At 40.0% G+C, this 16,920-nt stretch overlaps 1 protein-coding gene across 4 annotated transcripts in view; it reads right to left on the bottom strand.

Moving 5' to 3' along the window:
• TARBP1 (TAR (HIV-1) RNA binding protein 1) overlaps positions 1 to 14,365 on the bottom strand; it is a 91,104-nt gene extending 76,739 nt beyond the window's left edge. For all 4 annotated transcript variants that reach the window (XM_058542999.1, XM_058543001.1, XM_058543000.1 and 1 more), the window contains exons 1-6: positions 13,446 to 14,365; positions 8,479 to 8,576; positions 6,599 to 6,668; positions 3,960 to 4,108; positions 2,614 to 2,666; positions 823 to 920 (exon numbers count right to left, since the gene is read on the bottom strand). In XM_058542999.1, coding sequence (XP_058398982.1) covers positions 823 to 920; positions 2,614 to 2,666; positions 3,960 to 4,108; positions 6,599 to 6,668; positions 8,479 to 8,576; positions 13,446 to 14,364 — 1,387 coding nt within the window. In that variant the 5' untranslated portion in view covers position 14,365. The remainder of the gene's footprint in view (positions 1 to 822; positions 921 to 2,613; positions 2,667 to 3,959; positions 4,109 to 6,598; positions 6,669 to 8,478; positions 8,577 to 13,445) is intronic.
• Positions 14,366 to 16,920: the final 2,555 nt, after the last annotated feature.

The following is a 16,920-nucleotide window of genomic DNA, read 5'->3' as shown; positions in this document are numbered from 1 at the left end:
AACTGAAGAATGGCTCTGACAGTTATCTCCTCCATTAACTAATTTTTTAAAGTAATCAAAACAATCAATTTTCTACAAATCTAAAGTCACAATATACAGACCATCTTTTTCCTTTCTTTCCTGACTTTTGAATAAATATTGCCATTGGTCATCATTTCACCCTATTTGCAGATTAAACACAAAAGAAAAAAATATATATTTTATACCCAGGGTCACTTTATAAGTCACAAAGCCAGGAGTGAAAAAAGGACTTAGAAAGTAGAGTAATTCCTTCTGCTGCTCAGCAAACCAAACAACACTGGTTTTGTGCTTTGCTTACCAACTTAAGACAAAAAAAATAAAAACCCAATCTGAAGAAGTAGGATATTTCTAGGACACAAGGTCTTACATAAAGCAAGTGTATTTTTCTTTTTTATCTTTCTAAGTCAATATCTATAAAGGTACAACTTTGCCACAATGGATATTCTGTTTATAACTTTTTCCTAACCCGGGTTTTCTTCTTTTTTACCTATTTTTACTAATTTTTGAAAGTGAATAGAGACAATTAGAAAAGACGGCAAACTGCAACACACATTCTAAAATTGCTTCCATGCTACTCATGCCAATACTGGTAATGTGTCATGTACAAAGGCAAAAGTGTGTACTCAAATACAATGGACACTTGTAGAATTCTGATAAAATCTGCATATCCTGGAAAAAAGAAACTATTTTGATAATACTGATTATAACAATCATAGGATGGTGCTTATAACCAATATACTAAAAATAAAAAAAAAATTTAAGCAAATAAAATTTTTAAATAAACTCTTTACTGACACATACTCTTTATTTCCTCTGGAAGAAGAGAAATATACGTGACTAAAAACTTCTGTAATTTCAATCCCAATGGAGAACCACTTCCTATCGGCTGGCCTGGGGACCTACAGACAAAGAGGGGGAAAAATAAATGTTTAAAATCTACTTACAAATAAGTATACTGAAACTAAATGGACTATGGCCCAAAAGTCTTTCAACAACAAAACAATAAGACCATCATGTTTTTCTGAACCTGCATTTTCTTTTTCAGTAATATTTTGAGGATGCTTCCGATTACAAAAACATCAGGATCTTCTAAAAAAAGGACATGAGTGAGTAACATACTGTACTAAGTAGGCACAGATTTCCTTTTTATGATACTTTCCCTGACACACATATATGAATCTTGCTAAACAGTATCATTAAAAAAGTCTAAAAATGATCATTTTAAATTATATTTAATTGTTTCCAACATATACTCCAATGGTTTTAAATCTTTAGGTATTAAATAAAAGAAATAACATTCATAGGAAGACATATATTTGTAATAAACTACTTTTACAAGATCATTTAATTGTTAACATCTACTAAAGTCACTTTTTTTCCTGCTATATGCTTCTGGCAGGAACACTATCTGTTAATTGAACACATTAGAGTGCTAGAGAACTGAAGGCATTTCATAATAAATGTGTTTGTCAACTCTTTTAGAAAGCACCAAGTTGGTTTTACTGCTCTCCAGCTGTCTAATTGCTTCAGAAAACTATTCAGTAGTAATGAGTTATTTGAAAAAGTAATTGGCAAATCAAGCACTGCTATGCTTTCGATATTAAATAGAACTAAATATTAATAAAACTTAGCACAGACTAATTTAAAAATTTTAAAGAAATTGGTGGTGGGAGGTTTTTTCCTGCTTAGAGATATACCAAACAGAAGACTTACAAGCATAAATTTAGTTAATCAATATTAGAAAGATAACAATTTCAAAAGCAGGGGAAATTTTTGACGATATAATTCAAGAGTACAGATAATGCTCAAAAACAATTAGGCTAAGGCCCAATACTGACAAACTCTTCTCACTGTCAACCTTTTCAAAAGTTAAAGGCAGCAAGTAAGTAACATGTTATGGAGAATGGCTGCTCTGTCAGATATGGAAAGTGGAAAAGTTAGAATGAACCCTGTGGGCCTGGACTGGAGCTGGATGTACTGGTGTGAACTCACAGTTTTAATTGGATGGATAGATGGATGGACACTGAAACAGATACAGATGGGTAAGTCCGCTCATCAGATAGAGCTAAGAAACAGATGTACACACACAGGGAAGGAGACAACAATTAAGCAAATGTGGTAAAACATTAACATCTGGGGAATGTGGGCGAAAGGTAAGTAGGAATTCTTTGTATTATTCTCACAACTTTTCTGTAAGTCAAAATTAACAGTTAAAAGAAAAAGGAAAACAAAGTTGCAAGTGTTGGTTAGCCAAAGTCACTAAAGTTTCCAACAGAGCAGAAATCAGGAGTAAGGGGAAGAAAGTAAACTATACAAGATATATTCTCCAAAGCCCAAGAATGGAAGGGTTCAAGGGAGGAAGGAAAACAAGAAAAGAAAGGAAGAAGGAACACTTGATACAACTAATAGAAGAAAGGCAAGAAGAATCCAAACATAAAAGGGACTACGTGATAAGAAGTTAAATGTCTATTAGGCAGCATATATTATGTACCAAATGCATTAAACAACCTGGTCATATTTCATAAACATGTTAAATCTATACACCAAATACATATTACTGCACTGCTGCTAAATAACATCACATTTGTTTACCTGCTATATAGAGAGCTCTCTGAAAGTGCATCCATTAATGGTCCAATAATAAACTAAAAGAAAAAAGTATTTGATGTTAAGTTGTAAATGTAGTTTTGAAAAGTCAGCTTGCCCTAACTGCACATCTTACACAGGGCTGCAGAAGAGCTATTATAAGCAAAGCCCATCTCTTAACACCGTAGCTTAGTTTAGGATAGTCTTGGAGGGTGCCTTAATTCCAGCAGAATGACAAAATAAGCAGAGAATCTTCCCACCTGATAAAAACTTGTGGAATACTAAGAGAGTTCATGTTGGGTCAAGAAGGAAGAAAGGAACCCGAAGGAGGAGCACATAGTGAAAAATAAAGGTAGTAACAAAGGAAAAACAAAACTACACTCAAGAGAAAATTTAAGTCCCTATGCCTGGAAGATAAAGGGGGTAAAATTCTATCTTCAAAAATATTACTAGGGGCCGGCCTGGTGGCACTGTGGTTAAGTCCGTGTGTTCCGCTTAGGCAGCCTGGGGTTCGCAGGTTCGGATCCCAGGTGCAGACCTACAGACCACTCATCAAGCCATGCTGTGGCGGCGTCCCACACACAAAATAGAGGAAGACTGGCACAGATGTTAGCTCAGGGACAATCTTCTTCACCAAAATAAATACATACATTACTAGATATTGGTCAAAAAAACAAGCTCACAGGAAGTGCAGGAAGGATAGGAGAATGTAGAAAAACGATGCATATCAAAACATATAGCATGTAGTCAGACAATTAGGGAAGTTTACTTAGACTACCTCTAACTAAGAGGTAAATTACTACACCTAAGTGATCATGTAATTCATATGGCACTACAATATAAAACTTAAAATCACTGCTATAATTCTCAGTCTCTTTGCTTTGTGTGATTTCTGATGAATGGAAGTACAGATGATAATAAATATAGCTCAAAAGGCAATCTGTGCTTAATATAGTAAATGACAATAATTCATTGACTCAAACCAGGGGAGGAGCATCACTAAACAAATAGCAATAGTTCAGGGATTCACAGCTGTGGACATAGCATCACTAACAAGCTTCTACACCAGTTTCCATACTCTTGACTTACATTATTTAGAATACTGATACCAAAGAACTACTTTTTCATAATGGTAATGATGTAGGAAGCTTGTTGACTATATTATAGTAAGCTTTTCCAAATATGATGGCTAGGTTTAGAGAAATAGAATCTGAGGCAAATCTATAAAATGTTACATGCCATTATGATGGAGTCTCAGTATATTTTTTTTGAAGATCACATATGATACAACAAATGCCTTTACCTCTCATCTTTTGACAAAGGGAGTGAGGGAAAGGAAAGTCTGTCCTTACCTCAGAAAGTTCCAGTGAAAATGGAAGAACCTTTGCTTCATACAGCTCCAAAAAATGGATAACACCTTCTTTGGTGAGGATTTTATTTTCACTTTCAAACATTCTTTTATAAATACATATATGCCAGGATGGGTGAAAGAGCCAATGTCCTATGGAAATAAACATGTAATGTTGACATTTGGTTCTCACATTATGTTCCTCCACATAGACTATATCGTCATAAATAAACACACATACAGACAGACACATTAACTTCATTATAACATTACAAAAGTGAGTTTGTGGGTTTTTTTTGTGTGTGTGTGTGTGTGTGTGTGTGTGTGTGAGGAAGATTTGCCCTAAGCTAACATCCGTTGCCAATCTTCCTCTTTTTGCTGAAGGAGATTAGCCTTGAGCTAACATCTGTGCCCATCTTCCTCCATTCTGTATATGGGATGCTGCCACAGGGCGGCGTAATGAGCGGTGCGTGGGTCTGTGCCTGATGGAACCAGCCAACCCCCAGATGCCACAGAAGCGGAGCTCGAGAACTTAACCACCACGCCACCAGGCCGGTCCCGGAAAAGTGAGTTTGTTTTTAATCACACCCAAGGGTATTTAATAACTGAACAACCAAAATAACTTCGGTATTCAGTATTCCATATTCAGAGAGTTTCACTTAGAAAGACTGCAAGCAAATGTTATAGCTGCTACAGTGTACAAAAATTAAATACTATCCCATGCATGTAGATTGGAACTTTAAATTTGGGGTGATTTCAACCAATTCTTTCTTCATCCTACTTCAATTCATTTTTCATACAGACATCTGAAACTGTCCCCCCTCTGCTTAAAACCCTTGAATGGCTTCTCATACCTCTTAGAATAAAATCCAAACAAGGTATGCGCTGACTCTGACAACTGCTCCAATCTCACCCACCCTCCCACGCCCACCACGCTGCGCCACATTGGTCCTCTGGTCTTCCACCCCACTGAGCGTTCCCACCTCAGGGTGTCTGCACACGGTGCTGACTCCTCAACCCTGAGCTTCAACGTCATTCCTGAGGCACGCCTTCCCTGACTATCCTCTCTAAGGTACGGCCCCACTCACTGTCGACTCCATTTCAGCCCCTTCTTTGTTGCCTTCATAGAATTTGTAATCAGAACTATTTTTTCATGGAAAACAGACAAAAGTCAAGTGAAAAATAGTACACCTGTCTCACCACTTCATCCCCAGCGCTTAGAAATATTGGACACTATGCATCTATTAAGTAAAAATATAAATGAGTGAAAAAACAATAAATGAAATAAATATGTACCTTAGAGATTAAAATCTTTTGAAATATCCTTTAATTCTATTAGAAAAAAATATATTCAGCATTGTTAATTCATGGCATTCTATAAATAAATTGGTCCATTATTTGTAATTTACACCAAGATGCTTGCTCAGTTCTTTGGCAATAGTAATTTCTCAAAATCTGTCACTGCTATTTGATTTGGTTTGTCAAGAGCTGTGGGCAAAATGTGGTAATCACAGAATCATTTTAATAGTAAATGCATAAGTGAAGTCACAATAGGATTCAATTAAATTCTAGCCCCAGGTGGGACTATAGATTCTTATGGTGTTTGAAAAATCCCAAGTGTATCAGAAAACTATAGCAATCAGCTGAATAAAGCTCAATTCCTAACAGATCAGACTATTAAAGTTGTAATTATCTAGAGTAAGCACTAAAACCCATTTACCTAGGTTAATTCTCATGTGTAAACACAACAACATAGCATTTTATCATTCATATGAATTACAAAACACTGCTAGCCTGTGTTTAGCTGTTTTATTGATCTAAACTTAATTTCATAAAATAACTTTAGGAAGCTCCAGCTTCATTTTATTTCTCTTAAAAAGCTCTCATATGCTCTGCTTAAGGGCTGAAAAACTATATTTAAAATTATATCTTGGAATTTTCTCTTCCAAGATACAGAACAATAACCGAAACCAAAAAAAAGTAACTCTAACAAACAGTGAAACAGATGTATTAAGAGAATAAAAGTGGAAAGCAGTTAAAATATATATTCAAACCAAGCTGCTATTATTAAAAATGTAGAATGTACCATTATTAAAACATTACCAAAGAGTGCTTATCTTTTAAGGATCTATACTGAAATAATTACAGATGAAATGATATGCTGTCTAGGCACGTGCTTCTAAATCTTTTGGTGGGAAGGCAGGAGGAGAGGGTGCATATGATATAAGAAACAGGCTGGCCACGAGCTGATCACTGTGGAAGTCGAGTGATGGGGTTTGTCATACATACTCTTCTCCTTCTGTCAATGTTTGGAATGTTCCATAAAGAAAAGTTTAGAAAATTAACCCTACCTCTAAACTATAGAACACTCTGTAGCCATTTAAAATTATGTTCTCAAAGATGTTTTAAGGCTATAGGTAAATGCATTTGGATATACCGCTAAGTGAGAAAAAACACTATGAACAATAAATCCGGAAGTTATGGATCTGGAATGTTAGCAGCTGTTCTCTTGCTGGCAGCAGATTCATATTTTCTTCTTTATACTTTTATGGTTTTTCCAAATTTTCTACAATGAACAAGAGTTAGTTATAAATCAAGGGGATAAAACTATAAATGTTATATCAAAATAAAAGTAACCATTACCATTTTCCTCTGACACTGCATATTCAAACAGACTGTTTAGCTTTGGTAAAACTGGCTTTATAACATGTATCTGAAAACAAAAGCAAAAACCATATGAAATTAAAATTCACCTTTAAAAACTTAAAGGAACTTTCATCTATTTATATAACAGTGGCCTTTCTGTTCCCCACTCATATAGAAAACATGCAGAAGGTGCCTGATTCTTTCAGTTTTTAAATCATATAAATTCAGGTATCATATAAATTCAGGTATGTAAGACTGAGTGTGGCAAAGCTAATGAATATAACCTAGACTACAGTCATAGTAATGTTACATTTATATAGTAAATATAATAAATTATGTCATATAATTCTCAACCATCCTGGGAAATAGGTAGGGCTAATAATACTAATATATTACAAAGAGGAAAAAATACTGAAATATTTTCTCTAGTTACTCAAGTTGTGCAAGGCCACACATTTAGAAGTAGAGCCAGTTCAGAGTTCAACGTTCTTCATACTACTTAGACTATGTTGCAGACACCTCTGCTACAGAGTCTAATTTATATATCCTTCAAAATTTAGGCAAATCACCGTTTCTAAATAAATACTGGGAGTCTTATGGATCTATTGATTAAGGAAAATCATTAAAGTTTATTTGAATTTAGAAATGCTTTTTCTTTATTCCTCATCCTTGCATCATATATATTTAGCACATATGACTAGCTCTTTATTTCAGTCTACAAACAATGCTTGGTGCACATTTGGATTGACACCTCACAATGACTCCACAGACAGCCTGCTTCTCAGTGGTCTGCAGCTTACAGACTGGGACCTCCTTCACCAGGGGTTCTCCAAGCACGGTCCCAGAACAGCAGCTTAGGCATCACCTGGGAATTCGTAAAATATCTGAATTCTCAGGTCCCACCCCAGACCTACTGAAGAAGGAACTCTGGGGACCAGACCCAGAAATTTCTCTTTTAACAAGCCATCTGGGCAATTCTAATGAACGTTCAAGTTTGAGAACTACTGAACAAGATTAGGTAATCTTAAGAGATTCCTCTCAATTTAAAAATTCCATGATTCTACAAAAACAAATTCCAAGTCAACTGAAAATGATTTTTCAAGTTTCCATTCTCAGGACCAGGTTTGCACAGATATAAAAACTAAAAGGAGAAAAGAAAACCTACAAAATTAAAGGGCAATTATTTACTTAATAATAATTTACCTCAGAATTGCTTTAAGTAAAATTCTCCTAAAAGTGTGTATTTCTTTGGAGATTATTCATAACATGGAGAAACTAAAAACTTAACACTTTAGAAGTGAATGGGGAAGGGAAATCAAATAAGACTAAATTCTTTGAATGATAATTTAAGTCAAGTGAAGGTATTCTTTAATTTCCTGAGTTTATATTCAATTTTATTTTTTTATTTTTTATTTTTATTTATTTTTTTTTTGGTGAGGAAGATCAGCCCTGAGCTAACATCCATGTTAATGCTCCTCTTTTTTGCTGAGGAAGACCAGCTCTGAGCTAACATCTATTGCCAATCCTCCTCCTCTTTTTTTTTTCCCCCCAAAGCCCCAGTAGATAGTTGCATGTCATAGCTGCACATCCTTCTAGTTGCTGTATGTGGGACGCGGCCTCAGCATGGCCGGAGAAGCAGTGTGTCGGTGTGCGCCCAGGATCCGAACCCGGGCCGCCAGTAGTGGAACGCACGCACTTAACTACTAAGCCATGGGGCCGGCCCAACATTCAATTTTAAACTGCATTTATGCCAGAACACAAAGTACACCTGTGTTCCATTATGCTATATCCAAGTTGGTCTTGTTGCACTGCTTTCACAGAACGTTTAGAAAAAAACTGCATCTATGTAGGATTTGTTAAAATATGAAAACACTCACCTGATTTCCTTCTAGAGTTTCCATAATTAAAATATAATTTTCCCAGAACTTTAGAAGCTCATCTTTTCTCTTCTCTGACCACCAAAACAGACTTGGGCCTGATACGGTTTAAAAAAGAAAATTAGTTCTTCCTTTTGCAAATTTCATAAGTTTCTTAACAATAGTAGTTCTTAAAATTACACCGCTATTACCAAATGTTGTAATCTCTAATAATGGAGGGTGCCCCTGCATCAAAGCCTAGACAGGAGGCTTGGGCTAACAAAAATCTCAAAAGGGGATTTTTTTCTAAAAAATTAAGATTATTGTTTTGGAGTTCTGGGTAAAAATGACCAATTTGACAAATAGACTCTACTTTCTCTCCCTAAGAACCTCACTCTATCAATAAAGGATTTTTTAAAAGGCAAAACCCCAGAAGAATGGTGAAAACAGGGGAGCAGACAACAGCAATGAAATTTAGAATCTGAAAATCAGATGAAAACGAAGCAGACTCAAGAAAAGTGAATATTATTACTTGGCACAGGGAAAGCCAAGAAAAAATTTGATTTACACTGCAAAATCCCCCCAAACCTAAGGAATCGGCAGCAAAAGTTACTTCTGTAAGTGGAGGTGAAAAGTGAGGCTAAAAAGAATTTGTTCAGTGTGTTTAAGAAACAGTCAGATCCCCAGATGCCCTTTCCTGTGCTCCGAACAGGAAAGACTGGAACTTATTCTCTGGAGAAGGTAAAATAGTGGGTTTCTGGATTGAGACCCACTGAACCCAGCTGAGGTCAGGGGTGAGTGCCATATGAAAACGGGGATTAAGTGAACACGTATGCACCCTGGGTGCTGAGAGCCCCTTCTACCTGCCCCCACCACTATCTTGGCCCCTCAGGTCCCAGAATGCTAACCAGGCCTTCACTATCCAGCAGAAGACTGGAAGATCTCCATGGAATCTGGCCAGCCCAAAAGGCAAGACCTGAAAATACTTACATCAGAGATTACCAATAAATGGCTTGGCCAGATCACCTTACAGTGAAGTTCACAGTCAACAAGCACCATTCATGCGCTCAGAGCTTTAAACCTGATTTTTGGTTCCATATCCTTAAATATAAACAGGTATCTAATTGATCACCAGACACGTGGGAAAACCTCTACATCAAAGATCAAGACAACAACAACAACAAGAGGAAATTTGGAGAAAACACAACTAGACAGGAAGAAAGTTTTTTCTTTTTTAGAATATCTTAAAGGGAGATAAGAAAAGATAATGCAGTTATAACAAGATACTATTAAAAAGGAGACATTCCAAGAACAAAAAAGATCTCATGAGAATAAAAATTTGATAGCAAAAACAAGAAACTCAAAGAAAGGACTGGAAATAAAGTTGAGGAAATCACTCAGGAAGTAGAGCAAAAAGACAAAATCATAGAAAATAGGAGACAAAAGATGCTTTGATGACCAGTCTAGGAGGTTCAATATCCAAAAAGAGAACAGAAGGCAAAAAGGAAGGGAGGAAATCAAAGTAATTCAAGAAAAGTTCCTAGAACCGAAGAACATGATATCCAGATTGAATAGGTCCACCAAGTGCCCAGCACAAGGATGAAAACAGACCCGTGCCAAAACTGTGAACTTCCAGAATGCTCAGGACACAGACCCTACAAATTTGCACGGAGAAGAAACAGATCACATATAAATAAACATGATTTAGAATGGTTTCAGACTTCTCAACAGCAACAATGGAAGCTCTAGCTTTTAAGACAACAGTTCGATGCCTTCAAAATTTTGAACGGAAGTGTTTTCCAAGCTAGAATTCTACCCCCAGTCAAACCATCCATCAAATGTGAGGGCAAAATAAAGGCATTTAGACCTGCTTGGTCTCAGCTTCCTCTGGGGGTGTAGAAAGCCACAAGAGAACATTACTGCCATACTAACAAAGAGAAAAAGCTGGATAATCTACAAAATCCTAAACTTTTTAGAGCTAAGGTCACAATGCAACTGGGTGATCTGAATTCCAAGGGCAGAAAGCCTCTCTAAGAATAGAGGGGAAACACAAACTGTTCCAGCTCTGACAAAGCACAGAAGGAAGAAGTGGTCACCAAAAAAGCAGTTAAAAAAAACAATGAAATTTTGACAAGTTTTTAAAGGCCAAGTGCGGGTTTGCTTGACAGCTTAGAAACCCAGGGAACCCCAAAGGAGTCCACACCCACTCACCAGCTTTTCTCCTCAGGCCTCCCCCAGGTGCTCTCAAGAAAGACTGTGGGCAGGGCAGAGATCACCTAGGTTTGAGGGCCCGCCTAGGTTTGAGAGGGCAGCAGAACTAACTGGAGAAGCCCATGCCCGCCCTACAAGAGGACAGAGTGCTGATCAACTGCCAAGCCTGCCTACACCCTGGACCCTTCTCTGACAGGTGGCCAAAGCTGTCTGCCCCCAACTGGAGGAAACCCTCCCACACCCCCACCCTTGTCCCTGCCTTGATACCAGCAAGAGTTGGCTGCCTCTTGGGGATGGATAGAAAACCTGCTCCCCTCCATCCTGCACTGACGTGAGGAAACCCTCTCATGCCCAGTGTCCTGCACTGATAGAAAGCAGGTCTGCAGCTACTGGCGGAGGGCAGGAAACTAGCACCCAAGACCTACCACAGATACGAGTAGAATGCAGCCACCACAGGAGAGGGCAAGAAAATTCTAATCCTTCACTGAGTAGGAAGCAGAGGTTATGTACCACAGAAGAGAGAGAAGAGATGGCAAAAAAGCTTGAACCCTGAGGTTTAGGCACACAGGGCCCAAAGAGGAAGGTGGAGTAGAAGAAATGAAAAATGCCCCCTCCTCCCTCCACCCCTATCTCAAGCCTCGCACCAAGTAACAAACATCAGCAGTCTACCCCTGAGGGAAGGACAAAGGCATGGAGGAAGAACCTCATCTGGGGCACTGGCATCAAGGGCTTGAGAAAAATTGTAACACTGAGAAAAACCTTTAGGTACGCCAGGCTTCACACTAAACATAAGGTAGCAATGATCCACAACTACAGCAACAACAAAATCCAAATCCAGCTCAACTACAGAGTGACTCAACCCCCAACACTAATAGCCTAACAGAAGAGGAATGCCTATCTCCAGGCACAAATATTTACTTTAGACTCTACTGAAAAAAATGACCACATTGTCAAGAGGAAAAACAGAAGACAAAAACAAACAGAGATGGTCCAGGTATAGACTTGTGCATAACTGTGATTAATATGTTAAAGGATCTAGTGCAAAAGGTAGACAATATGCATGAACAGATGGGGATTTTCAGGAGATGGAAACTTAAAGTCAGATGGAAATGATAGAAATAAAATATATCAGACATAAAGGATCCTTTGATGGAATCATCAGACATGCAAGGTCTTAAAAAATTTTATCTCAGGAAACTCTTGGAAAATGCACTATACCAAAACAAGTCAGTAACGAAAAAAGAGGAAGATAGAAACACTAGGAAACAACAGCTCCAACACAAGACTCAGGTGAAGGGAACTCCCAGGGTGATGGTGAAGGCAGATAGATCTAAGAATGCTAGTTGTGCACCAGGCTGAGCTCGTAAAAGGGCTCTAGGAGAGACTTCTTCAGGAAAATTTATAAAATACCTGATGATCTGACTCTGTACAGTAAATATTTAGGCAACTAGCTAAGAATTTGAGGCTGAATCAGGGATAAGTATACAGAGAACCAAACATTTTAAAATGACATAATTCTAGGAAAAACTTGCAGGAAGGAAAAAATAATCATAGTTTACTACATAGATCACCTGTGAACAGTATTCTCAGTCTTAATTTTGTAAATGCTGAACTCACCTTTAACCAAAATTATAATCATGACAAAGGATTTTGCATAATAACTAGATTATTTCAAGATAGAGGGGTAAATGCCAAAATAATCAGCTAAAAGTAAAAGTGTTTGTTCTCTGAAATGGAGGAAATCGGGGAGGGGAGGACTATCGCTTATCTTTAAAACTCTGCAGAATGACTGACTCTTTAAAATAAATGAGTTTAACTTTGATAATTTTTTAAACGTTTTCCAGGGATAACTCTCATTGGATGATTATCCATTTGTGGACTGTTAAAATATTTACTATCTAATGTTTTAAAGTTATATGAAAATCTATAATCTACTCACAACTTCAGCCAAACAAAACTCCTTTACCAGTAATGAATAGGCAGATAGGGTTGAAAAAGTAAAAATTTTCTATCTATTAATTTTGAATCAGTCCATTTTGGACTTGGATAGCTCAAAAATGAATTTAAGATGACTGAAGTGTACTTTCACCAATCAATAGTAACACACCAACTTGAATGAAGGCCTTCCTATTTCATCTATTCTTGTTCTGTAGTAGGAAGCACAGGCTCAAAATGTAAAAAAAAAAAAAAAAAAAAAAAAAAAATTTAAAATCTGACTCTATTAAATCAATGGCAAAAGCACTCTCAAAAGTTTAACTTAAGGACTATGTGTTTACCAAATATTAGTAAATCCTGCTCCTAAGAGAACTACCAAGAGAAATTTCAAAAGAATGTGATGGCTTCTATGACAGAATTCTAACACTCAAGACTCAATTCATTGGTCAGTACAGGTAAGTAATTTTTTCTTCTAATTTGAGAGAAGCTAATCCTTCTTTTCTATTAGAATAGACCTACCACGATAAAGTGAAAATTTGGTCTGTAAAGTCCTGCGTGGGCTCAGTATATTCCTAAATTATTCCACGCACGCAGTATTTCATCCTGCTCTGGGTCAAAAAAGTTAGGAAATGCAGACTGTTCTCAGCTATAGTGATTTGTGTCACTTCGAAGAACACCCTTGAGATGAGGTTCCCAAGGTTTTCAGGCTCTATAGGACCATGGGAATAACCAAATTCTGTATGGATCGCGGAGACGACCCCGAGGAGCTGGTTTTCAGAACGAGGAGGCCTCCCTCCCAGAAAGCCAAAGTAGGGTGGGCCGGGGGACAAAGCAGCAAGTACCGTTTCTTTCCTGCGGGGCGCAGGTGCAGTCGGCCCCCAGCTCCGCCGACACCTCCACCGCCCTCTGCAGCAGGTAGCGCGCTCGCTTGCGCGTCAGAGCATCCTCGGCGCGGGCCAGCCCCGCCTGCACCGTCCTCCAGAACTGCCAGCAACGCCGCGCGTCCGGGCCCGCCTCGCGCGCGCGGGGGGCGCAGTCGGCGCCGGGCTCCGGCAGCAGCTTCTCGGCCAGGGCGCTCAGCACCAGCAGTCTCCGCCCAACGCGGCCCGGCCCCGAGGGCGTCCCGGGCTCCACCAGCCTGCCCCACACGGCCCGCAGCGCCGCCCCCCCGGACTGGCCCAGCGCCGGCAGCAGCCGCCCGGCCACCAGCGCCGCCGCGTCCTCGGCGGGCCCGGCCTCGTCCCCGTCCAGCGCCACAGCGAGGGCGGCCTGCGCCACCCGCTCCAGCAGCGGCCCGTCCTCACACGGCCGCAGGCAGGGCCCGACGGCCGCCAGCACCTCCACGGCCGCCTCGGCGCCCGACGCCGGCCACACGGCGAGCAGGTCGCCCAGCGCCTCCTCCGCCAGGGCGGCAGCCAGCTGCGGGCCCCCAGCGAGGCGGGCGCAACAGCGCAGGGCCGCGCCCGCCGCCCTCAGCACGCGCCGGCGGTGGCGGGCCGGCGGGCGGGGGTCCGAGCCGCCCGCGGGGCACCCGCGCAGGCCCCGCAGCAGCGGCACCAGGTACCCGGCGGCGACCTCGCGCGCCGCCTCCCGGAGCGCGCTCGCGCCCCCGCCGCGCGCCCCCTCGTCCTCGAGTCGCTGCAGAAGAAAGCGCAGCGTCTCCACGCGCTCCGCGGACGCCTCGCCGCGGCACAGCGTCCCAAGCAGGACCCGGGGGTCCCGGCTCTGCGAGAGCAACGCTTCCGCGAGCACCCACTCCATTTGCCGCGCGCGCCGCCGACACCAAGCGCCCGCAGGAAGGCGCCGGCGTGCGCGAGTGCGTGCGCGTGCGCGGCCGGCCCGGGCGCGCGCCTGCAGGGATGAGGGTTTTCCACCGGCCCTAATCCGGCTCTGTGCGCTTTGGCCACGTTCCACCAGCTCTGCCAGGAATCTGATCCGCCTCGCCCCTGTCCCTTACTATTTTTCAAAAGAAAAGAGGCCCTCACTAAATGTTAATGTAGTACCTACATCAACTCCATCTATTCCTAATTGGAGATCGGTCTGCCCCGGGGCCCTAAATCAGTCAGGAGTGCCTGTGAGCGTGGGCCAGAGGTACACGTAGAAGGTGACTTCACAATCACCTAGAAGCTTATTTTCGAAAAAGCGCAGGCTGGCACCACTCTCAAAGAGACTGACACAACGGGTCTGAAGTGGGTTCCGGACATCTGCATAGAAAATAAATAAGGAAAACACAAGAGAGTTAGGGATGAAAACAAAATGCCCACACCAGCGCTTGCAGACAAATGCCCAAGCTGATTCTAGCATGCGGATCTTTCTACATGATGCTTGTGCTCCCACATGCAATCTCAAAAATAGTCTGTGTCTGTATATTCTGTTTCTGTATTTAGCACCTACTGCTGAATACAGAAACAGAAAACCTCAGGTTAGCATACACCATACTGGGCTGGTTCCGGGCTCAATCCCAGGCAAACTGAATCAGTGACATGAGTTTCTTTTGCCTCGTTATAACCATAAAGATCTCTCCCTTAGTGAATGGAGAAGACACAATCCCACCCTCAAAGAGCATGACGTGTAATGAACATAATAGATAAGGTGTAATTTAAAATTATTTAAATTTAAGGTTATTTTTATATAATCTAAAATTAATTTTTATATTTTTGGGTTTATATGATTTAAAGTTATCTGATATCATATATGCAAGATTTTTTTCTGTATTTCGGTCATTTTTCCATTGACAGAATGCATAAATAATTCTATTGTAAGTCCATTTAGAATGTGTCAGTAAATATCAGTTGCCTTCGACATATAATGTGCCATTAAATATCAATTTTTCTCAACATATATTCTTCATGTATCTATCAGACAAAAATGGGCAGAAGTCTTGAGCAGACACTTAACAAATGGAAGTATGCAAACGTAAGCATCTGAAAAGGTTCAATGTCATTAGTCATTAGAGAAATGCAAATTAAACCTTCAAAGACACACTGCTTCACATTCATTAGAATGGCTAAAATTACAAAGACTGAAAAAACCAAATGACAAGGCCCAAGGATGTGGAAAAATTGGAACTCCCATACCTTACTAGTGGCTGTGTAAATGGTACAATCACTTTGGAAAACTGTTTCTCATAATGTTAAACTATACCTACTTTATGATTTGACAGTTCCACACCTAGATATTTGCCTAAAATAAATGAAAATTTATTCAAACAAAAATGCTTGGACAGGAATGTTTTTGTCAACATTGGGCATTATAATCAAAAGCTCATAACAACCCAAATGCCCATCAGTAGAAGAATGGATAAACCAATTGTGATCTATTGTGATCTAACTAATTGTAATCTATGCAACGATGTGCGTAAATCTCAGCAACACTATGTTGAACAAAAGAAGCCAGAGACACAAAGTTTACATACTGCATCATTCCATTTATATGAAATTCAAGAACAGACAAAAGTAATGTGTTGTATAAAAATAGGAACAGTAGTTGCCTATAGGGAGTGAAGATTGACTAAAAGAGGGCACAAGGGAACTTTCTGAGGTGAGGAAAATATTTGATCTTGATTAGGGTGATGGTTACACAGGTTTCACATTTGTCACAACTCCTTGAATTGAACCCTTAAGATCTATACATTTCACTGTGTGTAGGCTTTACCTCAATTTTAAAAAGACTTATTAAGAAAATAATAATGAGTTGGCCTGTATATTTATTCCCTGTTCCCTACAGAATAAAGACTAATGGTAGAGCAGGCACTGAAGGCTTCCTAGGATCTGGTGAAAGCCAACCAGCCTTGTAACCTAATTCCCCTACTCTGCCCTGCGTTTTAGCACCATGGAACTCTTCTCTTTTCCCACAACATTTGCACTAGTTATTTTCTCTGCCTGAATATTTCCCATAACTACCACTTTCCTGACTCACTAAAGTGGGCAGTGGTCTCCTAATTGCAAAACTGCCCTTTTTCGTCCTTATCCTATTTGACTCTGATGAGAGTTTCCTCTTCATGAAACACTATCTTCCTCTGTTTTCATCATATAGCTTCTTCCCGTTTTTTCTTTTCCCTACTTCCCCAGCTGTTTCTTCTTATCTCTTTGGAGAAAGACTCTTCTTCCTCTTCCTGACCTGTTCATATTGATGTTTCCAGACTTGTCTCTTCAGACCTCTGTTCTTCTCACTTTATAAATTTCCCCTGAATAACTTCATTAAAACTATAGATTCGACTACAATTTACACAGTAATGATGAAAAAAATCCCCAGCCCAGATCTCTCTCCAGCTCCAAACCCATCCATCCAACTGCCTACCAGATGTCTCCATTTGAG

Source organism: Diceros bicornis, chromosome 6 (genome assembly GCF_020826845.1).
Source record: "Diceros bicornis minor isolate mBicDic1 chromosome 6, mDicBic1.mat.cur, whole genome shotgun sequence".
In the NCBI taxonomy this organism is placed as follows: domain Eukaryota; kingdom Metazoa; phylum Chordata; class Mammalia; order Perissodactyla; family Rhinocerotidae; genus Diceros; species Diceros bicornis.
Note: the sequence above shows the minus strand (reverse complement) of the source record. Positions and strands in the feature narration are given on the sequence as shown.